Raw genomic sequence first — 17455 nt, 5'->3', positions numbered from 1 at the left:
AATAAGGTTTGTTACAGGGCCAAACTATTTTTATTTATGCAAAAGTCGCATGACTTTGGCCCACCAACTTCGAAGCTCAATTCAGGATCTTATCCCAGGGCTCGGATGACCACTTCACTACATTCCAACACGTCTAAGGACTTGGCCTAGGGTACTCACTGAGGCACATCTACCACGCAAACAACTAGACCTGGAAATATCTCTCATTCTTAAATGCATATGCAAGTGTCATCATGACACGCTGATGTTACTATTGGATCATACGAACCGCCACAAAAACCGAGCTGAAGGTCACCTACCAGAAATTACAGTCGTTGTTAATGTCAAATGATTGATCTAGTCCTGATCCAGCTCATTAATATGATCGAGGTTGCTCATTCTCCACTGCCTATAAATAGATCCAAAGGCCTTCAAACTCCGGACCTTCATCAAGTTTAATCTCTACGATTAAACAAAACCTTGAGTGATTCTTCAATCAATCCAACTGCTTATATGCACAAACTCAATTACCCTTCAACCACAATCTCAAAGCCTTCCTCGAAGCAAACACTGCTTACGATCGCTGAGATGTAAAACTTTTACAGCCTTGCCAACCTGTGGTATGATTTGGTTGATGTACCATTCCAACCACCCTGATTTTATTTATGAGGCATATGTTTTGTACTAAGTCTAATCCCATACCAGTGATCTCGATGGACTCCTCTAGCATTATCTTATCTTTCATGGCTTGCTAAAGTTTTACTACTTTCAATACATTGCCAGTCAATTTACATTTCAAGTCATGTAACTCAGCTCTTTGCCCTAAATTTTACTTTGTAAACATTTGTAATCTTGACTTTCATCACGAAATGATTGTACTTTGTTTCTCGCTTTAGTTTTCATTTCAATTTTATTTACTTATTATGTAAGTATACACGAAATTACACTGAATTTTAAGTCATTGTTCACTCGAGGCACAAAAAGGAACTTAATCGAACCAATGTCCCACTCGGTGCACAATCATTTGGTTAAGAAGTCAGATTTATGGGCAACTTTCACACTCACTCAAAACATAAATATTGTCTGTTGGTAGCCTCCAACAGTGGCGCCTATTGTCTCCTTCTCTTGAGTCATCCCTTAGCACTGCGAACAAAAGCAACATTTTGAACAAATACATATTAAACCAAATCCAGACTCCGTCTATGTTTTAACACCATACATGAACATTTTTAGCAATTAGTATCACTTGCAACTGAGATCTTCAATGACTCATTTACAAATTCATGATCAGAATGAGAAGAATGAATTGAGTCTGAGTTGGAATGGGGTGGAATCATAATCATATTCATGTAGAAACTGTTTACTAAAATTTTCAGGAATCGGAGTAGGAAGAATACTAAACTATATAAGTTGTTTACTAATTCACATGAATCAGAATGAAAATCAATGTAATTACTAAAATACTTCTATTCTAGTAACCTATTTTATATGCTAAATCTTTTATTTTTTTTTATAAATTTTATTTTTTTTATTTCAAATTAATTTTGTGAGAAAATTTTAAATAAGTGAGAGTCTAAAGGGAGGAAAAATCCATTCTTATTTTTTCAATAACCCGAAATTCAATTCTTGTCAAATTGTATGGAATCCAATTTCTCCAAGTTTTGGAGTTGGATTCTTAAATTTACGTGAGTCCTATCAAATTTTTTAGCCCTAATATCTGGTAAACACCTAATTATTTTGTATTGGGAATTCAATTCCGCCGTTTTATTCCGATTACTCTTACATAAACGTGTCCCAAGAGATTCAATTACAAGTAACCCAAATGAGGGAAATAACATAACTGGATCTCGTCCGGATCCATATATACTGAGTCTACTGAGCAGGCGATCCGGATCGTTGAAATTGAATCTAACGGCTACAATTATTATAACTTTTAGAAGGTCCCCTGTTTGTAGCCGTTGGATCAAATTTCAACGGTCTGGATCGCCTGTTCAGCATGCTCAATTTTATTGAATCTGGAGAAAATCTAATTCCCGAAATAACGATTAACGGGACCCTGCAGAAATCAAAAGCATCATATTATCCACAGATCTATACGAAATCATTATCTGCTAAAAATAATAATAAATCCAACAATCTTGTCATTTGCATCCCCTTTGGCAGCCGATTTAATTTTGGTACTTTACTTCTCTGCAGCACATAGTTGGTGAGGGAAAATGATTCTCTTCTCTCCTAATTTATCTCTCCTTCTATCCTTTTTTATTTGAACGGTTACAGTTTAATCACATCAACATTTTATATTGATTTTTTTTATAAAGACAATAAGACAAAAAATAATATGTAAAAGGAAGGGAAGGGAAGAGGATGGGAATGGGAGCGAAGAGAATACTACTCCGTTGGTGAGAGCCCACCAAATCAATCAAACTGAATAAATTATGGAACCACCATGGCTAGTTAGGTCATGACCAATTCCAAATATTAATTAAGTCATCCAAAATGATACAATGACCTATTCAGAGATCATGTGACTTCAATGGGGAGAAACTTTCTTGACACCAATGAACCATTCTAATGGCATTGAATATTCAATGGACGTTTTGATACTTGTTTTAAAAAACGTGAATGTCCATCCAATAGATGTCTGCCGAGTGGTGAATTGATGACAAAAAAAATATCTCCTAAAAAAGGACATGCAAATAAAGCATCTATAATAACCCATGAAAGTAAAACTAATTAACCAACTTGCTACAGTATTGAAACATGGAGGCCCTTAAGATTTCTCATTTCATTCTTCTATGTGCAATCTGCTCAAATTTTGTTGTGCTTTTCAGTGCCTTTCCATGTTTTGCTTTCACTTCATTTGTGTTTGGAGATTCTCTAGTGGACGCAGGAAACAATGACTACATTTTTACACTCTCAAAGGCCGATTCTCCTCCTTATGGAATAGATTTCAAGCCTTCTGGTGGTCGACCAACTGGACGATTCACAAATGGTCGAACCATATCGGACATTGTAGGTAAATGCACCAAATGTTGATTAATCCCACCAACTTAGCCTCACTTGGTATAACTACTCATTTAAAATGGTTTTGAGGTTGGAGGTACGGTTACTAGTTTTAGAAATTTCAGTTTTGGTAGGAATATTTCCACAGCTAATTGGTTTTTGTAGCTTTCATACTGTTCACTTATAGCTCAGTTGCTAACAGCCCGTCAACCAAATTTCGGTCATTTAATATAGCGCGGATGATCGTTTGGTTCAGTATCATCGATCAGTCTATTTTATTAATGAAGTTCTGAGTGCAAATTTTATATACGAAGTTGTCGTTTTGATGATCAACTCAACGAGTTTTAATAGTCATCTCTTAAGCCAATAAGACAAAACACTCAGAAGATTAAGTGGAGCTTAATCATACTGCATGAGTTTTAAATTGGGTCACATGAGTTTTTGCTATTTATTTCAGTGAGTCACGTGATAATGCAGAAGCCATTGATTACAAGGTTTATTTTTACAGGGCCCAGAAGTTTATTAAAATTGACTTTTAAATTGGTGTTTGTTGACTATCAATTCAGAATTAGTTAACCATTTTTAACACTAATTGTAGCTTAATTTGCATGATGCCATCAGGTCAAGCTCTTGGTGCCAAGTCATTTCCTCCACCTTATCTAGCCCCAAACACTCAAGCAAACTCAATCCTCAAAGGAATTAATTATGCTTCTGGAGCCTCTGGAATATTGGATGAAACAGGAGTTTTGTTTGTAAGTAATACTTAATTAGCACTAATCACGATATATACAATTTTTTTAAAAATATTCTGAAGTTGTTGTATACAGATTGGAAGAGTCCCACTGCGTGAGCAAGTGAATAATTTTGAGGAAAGCAGATATGACATGGTGAAAATAATGGGAGAGAATAAAACAAAGGAATTCTTAAAGAAGGCAATCTTCTCGGTGACAATTGGATCCAATGATGTTCTCAACTATTTCCAACCAACCATACCATTTTTTGGTGATGACAAGGTCTCTCCTTCCATGTTCCAAGATTTCATGGTCTCTAACTTGACCATACAGCTTAAGGTACAGTCTAAAACCAATCACCTAATTGAAATGTTGAAGAATACAGCAATCACATATCAGATTATTGACAAATTTAATTAAATATGAATTGTATTGAGTGGTTCAACTTTTAGTGACACCAAGATTTTTTGTGATTAACCACTACACATGTCATAAGACACAAATTTAAAGAGTCACTGTCCGTCTCTCTAATATAATGACAAAGGCTTAATAAACTACCCCTAAAAACCCTAATTAACCTTAATGTTTTGATTTGTGAAGCGACTGCACGAGCTGGGAGCTAGAAAGTTCGTTGTGGTAGGGGTTGGACCCATAGGATGCATACCATTTATTCGTGCCATCCATTTGTTACCAAGTGGACAGTGTTTTGCTGAGGTGAATGAATTAATCCAAGGCTACAACACGAAGCTTAATGGAGTTTTGGATCAACTTAACCAAGAGCTGGGTCCCGAAGCGATCTTTGTCTATGCAAACTCCTTTGATATCTTTACGAAGATCATAGTAAATTATCATCAATATGGTAGGTTGGTAACTAGGGTTTTAAAAGTAGACATGCCCTTCCATTCATTTTTAGTATATGATCAAGGTCATTGATCTATTTTTCTTTTGGTTTTTGAATCTGATATTGCTAGGGTTTACGAATGCAAATGGACCATGCTGTGGAGGGTACTTTCCGCCATTTGTTTGCTTTAAGAGCCGTGATGCAAGCAGAAGCTCTGCATTGTGTGACGATCGATCGAAGTACGTGTTTTGGGATGCATATCATCCTACAGAAGCTGCTAATATGATCATAGCAGAGGGGTTACTTGATGGAGATGAAAGTATTAGCTCTCCCATTAACATCCGTGAGCTCTACAACTATAACTCCTAGTGTCAGACATAGTGAAACTGGCCTACTGCAAAATGGTATTAAAAGATTGTAATGTAGGTAGTGAATTGAAGTAAAATATTTATGGATGATCCTATTGTTCAATCATTGAATGAGTATTGTTCAAACATCGAGTTAAAATAACAATGCATATGACTAATGTGGTGGTCACATCACTGGAATTAATTCACGTCTTAAAATATAAGGAAACAATAATGTTGAAATTCATAGAATGAGGTGTAGATACATGTGTTAAAACATGAATGATTGTGTTAAAGGATGTTGAGATTCCACTATATAACACCAAGTAGTCAGACTCCTTATGAGCACATTCAAAGTCTCTTACTTCTCTAATGTGAGATTCACACTTTCAATACACCCCTCACATGTTGAGCCATTTAAACCTGAACAAACAACACATATTAAGTGATGTTAGACTTATTAACATGCTCTGATACCATAAAAGAAGTTGAAATTTCACTTTATACAGACGTAAATAATACTATGTAATAGTATGATAATGACACTAAAAACTTCTACTTTAGATAAAATCAAGATAAAGAACAGAAGAAGGCTAGTTAAGTACCACACTAGAACTTTAAAGGTTGTAGAAAAACAGAGGACGGAAGAATAAGCATCATTTCAAATTGAAAGCCTTCATTTACAAATGTCAACGCTAGCAGCAGGTTTTCTGACACATAAATGAAGTCCAAAGAAGTCAATCCCCTCTCCCTGACACTAATTTTGAGGAATAAAATTAAAAATAATCAGCTTTTCTCTGTAACATCTTCCCTAATATTATATTCATCTTCTAGATCAATGAGAGGTTTTTTTTATACCAAAACTACTTCTAAGAAATATGACAGGCCATATATGCATATGGTCCTTCCATTACAATCTAATTCTGTTTCCCCAACGACTATCGTCCATCAAATCGTGCATAAATGAAAACTAACTAGTCAAACTGCATGGCCCTGCTGCAGACCTTTGGCTTTCACCTGTAGTAATGGAGCTGAATGAGATTCCAAAACCACACTGCAACCAAGGTCTAAAATATCGATGATATCGGAAATATCGGTAGTCCAAAAACACGGAAATTTTAATGAAAATATCAAAATATTATCGATATCGATAAAAATTGAATAAAAACCACGGAAATTGTAATTAAAACTTGGAACTTTTTATTGAAACTTTGTTGGATGTTTATTTAGTCAATTATCTATTAGTTTATCACAAAAAATTGGAAGGAAATGCATTGCATGATGGATTTAACTGTGTAGAAAATATGTAGTAATTAATGAAAGAAGTTTAAACACACCATAATCATTTATAAATAATGAATTAGTACAATATTTTACACTTTATACATTGCATGGTAAGATAAATGAGTGACTTAGTACCACATAGAGTTCCTATGAGGTTCAAAATTTTCACTATCTTCATCATCTCTATGTGTAGATTAAGTGTATTGTGAAGAGTAGTCATCAAATGATAAATCCCCAAAATAGTTTTGCATGTAATTGTTAACATGCCACCCATATGGATCCAAGATTGGTTGACGTTGTCCATAAGCAAAATCATTTGAAGATTGAGTCTCAGATTCTTTCCATGAGTCTCGATTCCATCCCAACAGAAATGGGATATGAAGGGTAGGGAAATGGTTGGTTATGAGTATAACCATAGTTACTACTTCCCACTCCAACAGAGTCCGAAGTTATAGATAACGAATCATCTTCTTGACTTGACAAAGTCCCCTTGCCTCTTTCTCTACGAGTATAGTCCTTCCCTATGGCACCAATTCCTGGTCCTGCTCGCCTATTACCATGGTCCTCATCCTGTGTTGCATGCATGAAGTTTGCCTCACCAGTGAAGGGGCTCATAAATCCGGGAGGTGGTCCAACATAGTTTCCATATCCACCACTACCTCCAGCTCCACTATATCCTTCATCATTCCCACCTTCGGTGGTAGGTGAGTCTCCTGATCTTGTACTAGAGCTATCATTAGTATCAGCAGGATTTTGTGGTTGTGTAAGATTGGAAGAAGGTGGAATTCCAGTGTTTCTTGGTCTTAGGCACAAAAGTTCTTCCAAAGAGTCAGCGCTGCTAGATCCCACCTCCTCCTCTAATACTCTTTCTACATTTATCCTTTCATTACGTGCTTCTTCAGCAACTCTTAGAGTTGGGTTACCTTCATCACCATCTAAATGAAGAGGTCTAATCCATTGATAAAGTTGGTTACCCTCTGTATCATTATCTTCAACAACAATATCAAACACATCTAGTGGGTCACCACGGTCGACATGATCTATTTCTACTTCCTTATCTCGAATTTGAAGCTTCATGTTGTAGTAGCAATAAACTAATTTTCCCAACCTACTATGAGCCAACCTATTTCTTTGCCTTGTGTGTATGAGTGCAAATGTGCTCGAATTTCTTTCACAAGCAGATGAGGAAGCTGTTTGTGATAATACTTTGATTGCTAACTTTCTCACAGTTGGTGCATCAGTCCCATACATGATCTACCATTCAGCTATAATGAAAAACAATGTTGATAAGCCTAATAACTCCAACAAATTCTATTATAAACTGATAGAGAAATATGTTTACACTCACTAGGAGACATTTTTGTTCGAGCAGTAACTGATGTTAGTTCTCCAAAAGTTGTTCTTGCATCTTTAAACCATGTTAGCTGAATTCAATAAATCGTGTTAGTTTAATCCAACAATGTAATTATTATAATTTAAGTAATTGTGTTTCTCATTTCCAAATTGGTCAACTGCTGGTGATGCAGGATATACTTTAGAGTACATACATTATGTACAACACGTATAAGGGTACCATCATCTCCAACATCGGGTCTGTATTGGTACCGAGGATTCAAATAATATGCTATTCAAAGAAACACATACTCTAATAAGAGAAATAATATTGATGCAACTAAAGAAATGAATTGCAAATTATGACATAATTTATACCTGCTGCATGCAAATCATGGTATAATGTTTTATACCATCGATCATCAATTATCCTTATGACCCACCTTGCACCATGTTTTCTTTCCAAGTCCTCATTCACTACACACATCAACTCATATATTGCCCCCATAGTAGGATACACTTCTGTGTCAATGATCCGTAAAACTTTGTAAAGAGGTTCAAACACTTGGCACACATGTTCTGATTGAGTCCAAAAAGCATGATCAAGCACTATACTTTCCACTATTCGACCTGCATTTGAGCGGCTAAAATTGTGGTTGGCCCAATTGTCACTAGTGAATAGTTGCTCCAACCCTGCTTTCTTCTTAAGTAGGCTGTCTAATGCAATATAGTTGGTGGCGAATCGAGTGGTAGCTGGACGAATAATTTCACCTTTGCAAAATTCACGCATCTTTGGCAACAACCAACCGTGATTGTAAATATAATTTGTGATCGTTCTAGCTCTTTTTACGACATTAGCAATATTCTCTCTCTTCCCCATTGCCTCAAACATGAGATCAATACAATGTGCTGCACATGATGTCCAAAACACATTATGATGCTTCATTAACTTTTTTCCAGCTTTGACAAATGCAGAACCGTTGTCGGTCACGACTTGGACAACATTATGCTCTCCCACCTCCATGATTACATCCCTCAATAATTTGTAAATATACTTGTAGTTCTTTATATGGTCTGAAGCATCAACGGACTTCAAAAAAATTGTCTTTCCCTTGGAGTATACCATGAAGTTTATGATAGACAATCTGGTTGGGCCAATCCATCCGTCACACATGATTGTGCAACCATTAGTTTCCCACTTTGACCTCAACTTGTTAACATACTCGCCAATGTCTTTATACTCCATTTCCAAATATTTGTTTCTTACCTTATAGGGAGTGGGAGGTTGTACTCCAACACTAGCCTATTGACATCCCAACACCATATTTTTGAAATGATGTGATGATGCCTTCTTAGCAGGGACATTTTCATAGATAAAGAACTTGCTAATTAGACGCCCCATTCCCTCCTTCACATTACCTCCAGTGAAATAACTCCAAACACTCTTTTGATGTGCTTTAGATAACTTATATAAACTTGGGGCTATTGGTGGTGTTGGTTGTGATTCTCTAACACTTGCTCCCCGTATCATTTGTGCACCACCACTAGTCCCAGAACCTTGTGCTCTATTAGGAATTCCATGAAGGTGTTATCTTTCCCATGCTGACTGTTTGGAGGCACATAATGCTTGTTTGAAATTGGTCGTTTTCAGGTCCCATGTCATCATCACATTTGTCCTCATCATCATCATCATCACTGTCAACCGCTTGGCCAATGACTTTTCCTCGTAGCCCAACTCAAATATTTTCCATTCCATGTGTTTTCTTTTCCTTCTGGTGTTTTTTATTTTTTAATAATGTGGTGATGAATGCCTTCACTTCTGGGGGGACATTATTGCATCGTTGGACATTATTTCCTGGATCTAATCCACTAAGATGGTACTTAAGTCGTGTGACTCCGCCACTCTTCATTACCCGACCACAATATTTGCAAATTGTGCCATGTTTGTTTCCGTCTATTGGGTCTCCATGTTCCGAAGCTGGATCACGTTTAGTAACTCCACTAGACATCGTAAATGTACCTATATTTATTTTTCATGGAAATTAGGCAATTATTTTTTGGCCAAAAAATATAGTAGTGAAGATTATATAAGAGAACCTAAATAATAAAGTTATTCTACAGAAGAATTAAATAGGAAGTAAAGAAAATGATTGTAAGAATTTAAGTAATTATAAAAATAATATGGAATAATAAAACCTAATATTAATGAATAATAATCCAATTTGATAATAAAATAATAAATAACATTAAACATATTAAAATTATCCTAGGGAATAATTATACAATATTACTTAATTACTTCAAAAAATTAACATGCAAATATTATTTGGTTCTTAGATCACATGCACGGGTCCACACAATTTTTTTTGTTGTTGTATAAATTACAATAAAATAAATATAAGTTTGTAAACTTACCTTAAATATGGAATCCTTTGTGTAAATGCCAAATAGAATCTGCGAGGACCAACAATAAAATAATAATTACACAAATGTAACAAAATGTGATGAAAACATATAAAGTCTTTAATAATGAATTAAGAGACAATAAACACACATGTAAGTGACCAAATAAAAAATAGAAAAATTAAAAACCACATGCCATTGACTAAGTAATTAATTGACACCATTTAATATATAATACCACCAAAAATTTGAAATAGATAATAACAAACATGCAAATTAAATAACAATAATGAATGAGAATAACTTACTATAGTTCAGTTTTTTTTTTAACTTGGGGGGAAATTGAGGTTGATAGATGTTGAGAATAACATGAGCATTATGTTTTGTTTTGGAGAAATGTTGAGAATAAGGGACGGCATGGGACCATTTGATTTTATTTATATATATAGAAATATGACTACAACTAATTAGTTAGGTGAGTGAACGTGGTGAGTAGTTCAAAAGTAGATACTTAAAAAGAAATTGTCAAAGATTCATTGTCATGTGCAAATTTGTTTCTTGCAAAAAGAATTCAAAACAAAACCATATATATAAATATTTTAGCATATTTTCACAAAAACATAAGTGATATGGTGGTCAAGGTGTTGAAGGAGTAAAATGGGAAGGGTTCGAATCCCCTTGGTGTTTTTTTAAATATAGAAATTTATCCTAGATAATAAATAGGGTTAAGTACAAAAAAACTACCTCAACTATTGGCGTAATGACACTTTCATACCTCATCTTTTAAAATTGACAATGTCATACCTCATCTTTATAATTTGGTCCAATGTTATACCTCCGTTAGCTTGTCCGTGAATTGGTCTGTTAAATGTTGACATGGCATGATCCGGGGCCCAGTTCCTTGCCTAGATGGATTCCACGTGGCACCACACCCAATGTTTTCCTGCCAAATGTCATCCAACTAGATTCTTAATACACCTGGCTTTCTCACAGGACGACACGTGCATATTCCATTAAAATTAAAATTTTTTAAAAAAGTAAGGGAACGTTGTAAAGTGTGCCTATTGAATTGGTTTCCCTCCCCCCGATACCCAAATCTTGTCGATCTAATTCCCCATTCCCATTTCCAGAATATCAAGAACCCTAACCCTAGTTCTCGTGACTCCAAATCTCGATCAGAAATTCAACTAAAAACCCAAATCATCTTGTCGACTCGCTTCCCTGACTTCGTTGGTGTTCGAAGGGGCTTTCATCTGGGTTCCATTGGCTTCGAAGGAAAATCGAAGGATTCGCCATAGGGTGGTACGTGCGCGAAGATCTCAACGAAACGACTCCTACCTATTGTAAGTTTTTTGTGCTTTTGATGATTCCAAATGTATAGTGGACTTATTTTTTGTTTATTCTTGTTTGAAAATGTGGGTTCATGCTTTGTGAATTCGAAATGGTACCTTAGGTGTTGGAATGGGTTGAATGTGGGTATTGTTTATTCTTCTAGCATTGTTTATTCTTGTTTGAAAAGGTGGATTTATGCTTTGTTAATTCGAAATGGTTCCTACGGTGTGTTGGAATGGGTTGAATGTGGGTTTTGTTTATTCTTTTAGCATTGTTTATTCTTGTTTGAAAAGGTGGTTTATGCTTTCTTAATTCGAAATGGTTACTGAGTTGTTGGATAATGGGTTGGTTGCTTTGTTGCTTTGTTTATTGTTGTGAAGATAAGGTGGTTGGATAGTGGGTTTGTTGCTTTGTTTATTCTTGTGAAGATAAGGTGGTTTGTTGCTTGGTTTGTTGTTGTTGAGAAATGGTTAATGTGCATTGCCTGTTTGCATATAGTTGTGGTTTGTTGCAATTGCATATAGTTGCATATAAAATGTTGTGCATTGATTTTTGTTGTTGTCTTTTAAAATGCAATTAGTTGCATGTAGAATGTTGTGCATTAGTTGCATATAGAATGATTTGTTAGGTTAAAATGCAATTGCTTATGTTCGTTGTTGGCTTTTAGTTAGGGTTTGTTGTTGTGAATTTCAGTTTTTCCAGAACTATTCTCTATTGAATTGCATCATGGTGGGGAGATAAGTTATGACATGTACGTTGGGGGAAAAGTGACATATATAGATAACTGTGATAAAGACCTCATGTCACTGCCGGTGATAGATGATATGGTGGAGGCAGTTGGATACATTGAGCGGTTCATGAACTATTATTTCAAGATTCCCAACATGGACCTTTCCAAGGGTTTGAAGCAAATTCAAAGTGATTCCGATGTTCAGTCCACGTGCAATTTTGTTCCAAAAGATAAAGTGATTGAGATGTATATCGAAGAATTGACGACAGAAGAAGCCGTAACCCAAGAGCAACAGTTTCTGAAGTCCATGGAAGTGATAGGTCCAAGTAAAGTGGTTATTGAAGAGATAAGCAGTTCAGAAGATGATGTTGGGCCAACATCACTTAAACCAATAAGATACAAGGGCTTGCTAGCTATTGAAGGGCCAGAAGTGGATGATTGTTGCACATCTCAAGTAGTGCAAACATGTGTGACTGAGGTAGGAAAGATAAATGCGGAAGAAGGGAATGGTCAGAAAGAGAAAAATTGTGAAGGGCCATAGAAGAGTAAGGGGAAATCTGTGGCTGAGGTAGGCGAGGGGGATGTAGGAGAGGGGGATGTAGGCGAAGGGGATACTGAAGTATTCTTTGATGTACCTATTAGTTTGGAGGGGACTGTTGAAGAAGAGAATGAAGAAGCTACTGAAGAAGATGATTGTGACTTTGAAAATAGTGAATATGAGAGTGATACTGATAACCCAGTGTTTTCCAAGTTTGATGAAAGGGATTTTGAGCAAAGAAGTGCAAGGCAATCTGAGCAAAGCCGGGAAAGAGAAGAAGAGCAAAGGGAAGAAGAAATTGATACTGCAAATGTGGAACAAAATGTGGTTGATGATCCAGATTATAACTCTGATGCTCTTGAGAGTGTACAGTCTTCGGATGATGAAGGAGGCAAAAAACATGAGCGATTTCCAGAGTTCAATGAGAAAACTGATATGAGGAATCCCACTCTTACACTCGGGCTTGTTTTCAGGGATCATGACCAATTCAAGCGAGCTGTCATCATGTACTCCCTAGTGAATGGATATGGAGAAATCCTGTGACATCTCACATTGCCCAGGGGAGTGATCCTTATATGTATATTCCCATCCTTACCTAGCACGAGGCCTTTTGGGAGCTCACTGGCTTCGTGTTCCACGGGAACTCCGAAGTTAAGCGAGAAGGGGGCTAGAGCAATCCCATGATGGGTGACCTACTGGGAAGTTGCTCATGAGTTCCCAAAAACAAAACTGTGAGGGAATGGTAAACTCAAAGCGGACAATATCGTGTTACAGTGGTGGAGCGGGCCGGGGAAGTGATTCGCCCCGGGCCGGGATGTGACAATTTGGTATCAGAGCTTAACCCTGGCCGCATGTGTGCCGACGAGGATGTCGGGCCCCTAAGGGGGGTGGATTATGACATCCCACATCGCCCAGGAGAGTGATCCTTATATGTATATTCCCATCCTTACCTAGCACGAGGCCTTTTGGGAGTTCACTGGCTTTGGGTTCCACGGGAACTCCGAAGTTAAGCTAGAAGGGGGTTAGAGCAATAATTGTCACATCCCAGCCCGGGACGGATCACTTCCCGGACCCTCTCCACCACCGTAGCACGATATTGTCCGCTTTGGGCTTACCATTCCCTCACGGTTTTGTTTTTGGGCATGAGCAACTTCCCAGTGGGTCACCCATTATGGGATTGCTCTAGCCCCCTTCTCGCTTAACTTCAGAGTTCCCATGGAACCCGAAGCCAGTGAGCTCCCAAAAGACCTCGTGCTAGGTAAGGATGGGAACGGGAACCCGAAGCCAGTGAGCTCCCAAAAGGCCTCGTGCTAGGTAAGGATGGGAATATACATATAAGGATCACTCCCCTGGGCGATGTGGGATGTCACAATCCACCCCCCTTAAGGGCCCGACATCCTCGTCGGCACACAGACGGCCAGGGTTAAACTCTGATACCAAATTGTCACATCCCGGCCCGGGGCGGAACCACATCCCGGGCCCGACTCCACCACCGTAGCACGATATTGTTCTCTTTGGGCTTACCATTCCCTCACGGTTTTGTTTTTGGGAACTCACGAGCAACTTCCCAGTGGGTCACCCATCATGGGATTGCTCTAGCCCCCTTCTAGCTTAACTTCGGAGTTCCCGTGGAACCCAAAGCCAGTGAGCTCCCAAAAGGCCTCGTGCTAGGTAAGGATGGGAATATACATATAAGGATCACTCCCCTGGGCGATGTGGGATGTCACAAATCCATTTTCCTAGGAATGAGAAATTGAAAGTCGTAGCAAAGTGTGCAAAGGGGTGCCCTTGGAAGTGTTGTGCTGGAAAAATGTATGGTTTGAACAACATACAGATCAAGACCATACTTGATGAACACACATGTGGGAGAACTTGGGCAAACAAGAACATGAAGTCCCCTTTGCTGACTGATTTGTACATGGACAGGATAAAACTGAATCCCACATGGCCTGTGGATTCCTTTTTAACAACTGTCCAATCAGAGTGGAATCACGGTTGTACAAAGAGGAAGGCTTACAGGGCTTTAGATAAGGCTTTAAAGATCATTGAGGGAAAACATGCAGAGCAGTACACAAAGTTGTGGGACTTTGCTGAGGAAGTGAAGAAGACTAACCCTGGAAGCACAGTGAAGGTGAAGTTGGATAGGGGGAGGTTCCAAAGGATATATGTGTGCTTGGGGGCTTGTAAAGAGGGGTTTAAGTCAGGGTATAGACCATTGATAGGATTAGATGGGTGTCATTTAAAGAGTGTATATGAAGGTCAGCTACTTTGTGCTGTTGGCATTGACCCAAATGATGAAACATGGGTTATAGCGTATGCAGTTGTAGAAATGGAGAATAAATCTAGTTGGATTTGGTTCTTAGAGTTATTAGCCGTTGATGTTGGGATTGTCAATCAATGGGGATGAACATTTATCAGTGATCAGCAAAAAGGGGTAATTCTGGCCCTTAAAAAGTCCTCCCTAATTCCCACCACAGATTTTGTATGAGAAATCTGTATACCAACTTCAGAAATCTGTTCAAAGGGATAACATTGAAGTATGCTTTGTGGTCAGTAGCCAGAATAACAACAGTTCCCTACTTCAAAAAAACAATGGAGGATCTGAAGAAGCTCGATGAAAAGGCCTACGATTGGTTGGTGAAGTTGCCTGCACATCATTGAGCAATTCCCATTTTGAAACACATCCGAAGTGTGACATGTTGCTGAACAATCTCTGTGAAAGTTTCAATGTTGTCATACTTATACCGAGACAAAAACCTATTGTCACCATGTTGCTCCTTATTCATACACTCTTGATGAAGAGAATTCAGATGAGAAGGGATATAATGGCGAACAAAGTTGGAGATCTCTATCCTAAAATCAAGAAAAAGTTGGAGCCAGCCAAAATTAAGAGTGGCAGGTGCATTGCACAATGGTCAGGGGGCTCTAAATTTCAAGTTGATGCTGGATAGGGGGAGCAATATGTGGTTGACTTGGTTGAGAAGACATGTTCTTGCAGAAAGTATGCCTTGACAGGAATCCCATGCAACCATGCAATATCGGCCATAAATTTCAAGAGGGAAAAACCGGAGGACTATGTCAATGCTTATTATTCGAGGGCGCGGTACTTGGAGCTGTATTCTCATTTAGTAATGCCGATGAATGGGATGTCTATGTGGGAGGAAACTGATAAACCACCAATATTGCCTCCTACATATACAAGGCAACCTGGAAGGCCGAGGAAGAAGAGGAACAAGGAAGCTGCTGAGAGGGACAATGAGGGTGAACAAACTCCCACAAACCCAACCAATAATCCTCAAGGTCCTCCTCAACCACTTAAGCTAGGAAGGAAAGGCCAAGGCACTTTGAAATGTACCGTATGCAAAAAGGAAGGTCATAATGCAAGAACCCATCATAGACATCTTCCTCCAAGGGACAAACAGGTAACATTTTCTACTTTATATGATTTTTTAAATCCCTTAACATCATATTACACTCTTAATCCTTTAACATCATTTTCTACTTTGTAGGCATCCACATCTGCTCAAGGACAAACTGCACCTAAAAAGAGGACAAGGAAAACAAAGGTAAAAACTTAACCATTTCCTTAGTTGTAAAACATTTGGATTTAGTTAAAAAGCTTGCTTGGTCTCTAAATGAACTTTGGATTTAGGCATTACAATCAGTAGTTGAATCACCTAGAAGCACTAAGCAGAGAAAGACCAAGCAATCCACTAACTGAATCATCCAAAGGCACCAAGCACAGAAATACCAACCAACCCAGCCACAACCACGTTTTTTGCACAGATGGTTGTTTTTTGTAAAGGAATTGTAAGTTTGAACAGGTTTTATGCATCCAATAGGCCTTTTGTGAATTGAATGGATGATGTAGCAGGTTTTATGAATTCAGTAGGTTTTGTAATGTTGGTTGGAGATGCTAGATGAATTCTGTTAGTTTTTTGAACAGGTTTAACAATTTATGGATAATTAAGCAGGTTTTATGCTTAATTTGGTATATTTCATATTTTTCTTGCAAATGATGAGTAGTTTGTGCTTGAATACACTTGTTTTGCTGTTGTTGTGGTTATATCCATTATTTTTGGGTGAGATTTTTTAAATTTGAGGTCAAGGATGATATAATATGTGCTTAAGGATGATAATATGCGCTTAAAATGGTATATATCATAGGTTTTTTTTTATTTGGCGGGAAAATTCAAAATTCAAAATACCAAAAAAAAAAAACAAATATATTTTCTGACGTGGATGACATTTGGCGGGAAAACATTGGGTGTGGTGCCACGTGGAATCCATCTAGGCAAGAAATTGGGCCCCGAATCATGCCATGTCAGCATTTAACAGACCAATTCACGGACAAGCTAACGAAGGTATAACATTGGACCAAATTATAAAGATGAGGTATGACATTGTCAATTTTAAAAGATGAGGTATGAAAGTGTCATTACGCCAATAGTTGAGGTAGTTTTTTGTACTTAACCCTTAATTAATCTAACTGTCTTAATTGCAGATGATTTCTCAAAAGGGTTTTTGAACATTGGTCTTTGCAAAAGATCAAAAATTTTAAAAAACTTGGTGCTAGATTTTATATTCAATTTAATCCCTTGAAGTGTACTTTTATTAAATTTATATTCAATTTTTGTTATTTAATGTGTACTTTTATTTAATCTCTTCACATTAAAATTTTATTTTATTAATATGCACATATTTAGTTCTTTAATCATAAATGAACATAAATGAGAAAATATTAAAAAAATTTGTGATGCAAAATATGTAAATACATAAATGTACATAAATAATTCTACTGAAAAAAAAATACTATGTATGCTTTCACTACTATAATATTAGCTTTAGGTGGCGGATAATAGTGGCAGATATTAGAAAAATCATGTTGGTTATATCCGACATAAAGTCCTGGAGGATATTTAGTGGCAGATTCTG

The 17455-nt window shown here is 37.3% G+C and overlaps 3 protein-coding genes across 3 annotated transcripts; 2 read left to right on the top strand and 1 right to left on the bottom strand.

The window, feature by feature from the left end:
- The first annotated feature begins 2739 nt into the window (after positions 1 to 2739).
- On the top strand, positions 2740 to 4923 carry LOC137709915 (GDSL esterase/lipase At5g41890-like). The gene is made up of 5 exons (XM_068448898.1): positions 2740 to 2995; positions 3604 to 3734; positions 3810 to 4052; positions 4314 to 4572; positions 4685 to 4923. Exons 1-5 carry the CDS (start codon positions 2740 to 2742, stop codon positions 4921 to 4923), a joined length of 1128 nt encoding a protein of 375 aa, XP_068304999.1.
- A 1592-nt stretch (positions 4924 to 6515) lies between these two features.
- Positions 6516 to 8763, bottom strand: LOC137710108 (uncharacterized). The gene is made up of 3 exons (XM_068449063.1): positions 7896 to 8763; positions 7733 to 7809; positions 6516 to 7439 (listed from the first exon to the last, which is right to left on the bottom strand). Exons 1-3 carry the CDS (start codon positions 8761 to 8763, stop codon positions 6516 to 6518), a joined length of 1869 nt encoding a protein of 622 aa, XP_068305164.1.
- Positions 8764 to 14330: 5567 nt separating this feature from the next.
- On the top strand, positions 14331 to 14927 carry LOC137710107 (uncharacterized). The gene has a single exon (XM_068449062.1). The coding sequence runs from the start codon at positions 14331 to 14333 to the stop codon at positions 14925 to 14927; it is 597 nt and encodes a 198-aa protein (XP_068305163.1).
- Positions 14928 to 17455: the final 2528 nt, after the last annotated feature.

Source organism: Pyrus communis, chromosome 12 (genome assembly GCF_963583255.1).
Source record: "Pyrus communis chromosome 12, drPyrComm1.1, whole genome shotgun sequence".
Taxonomy (NCBI): Eukaryota; Viridiplantae; Streptophyta; class Magnoliopsida; order Rosales; family Rosaceae; genus Pyrus; species Pyrus communis.
Note: the sequence above shows the minus strand (reverse complement) of the source record. Positions and strands in the feature narration are given on the sequence as shown.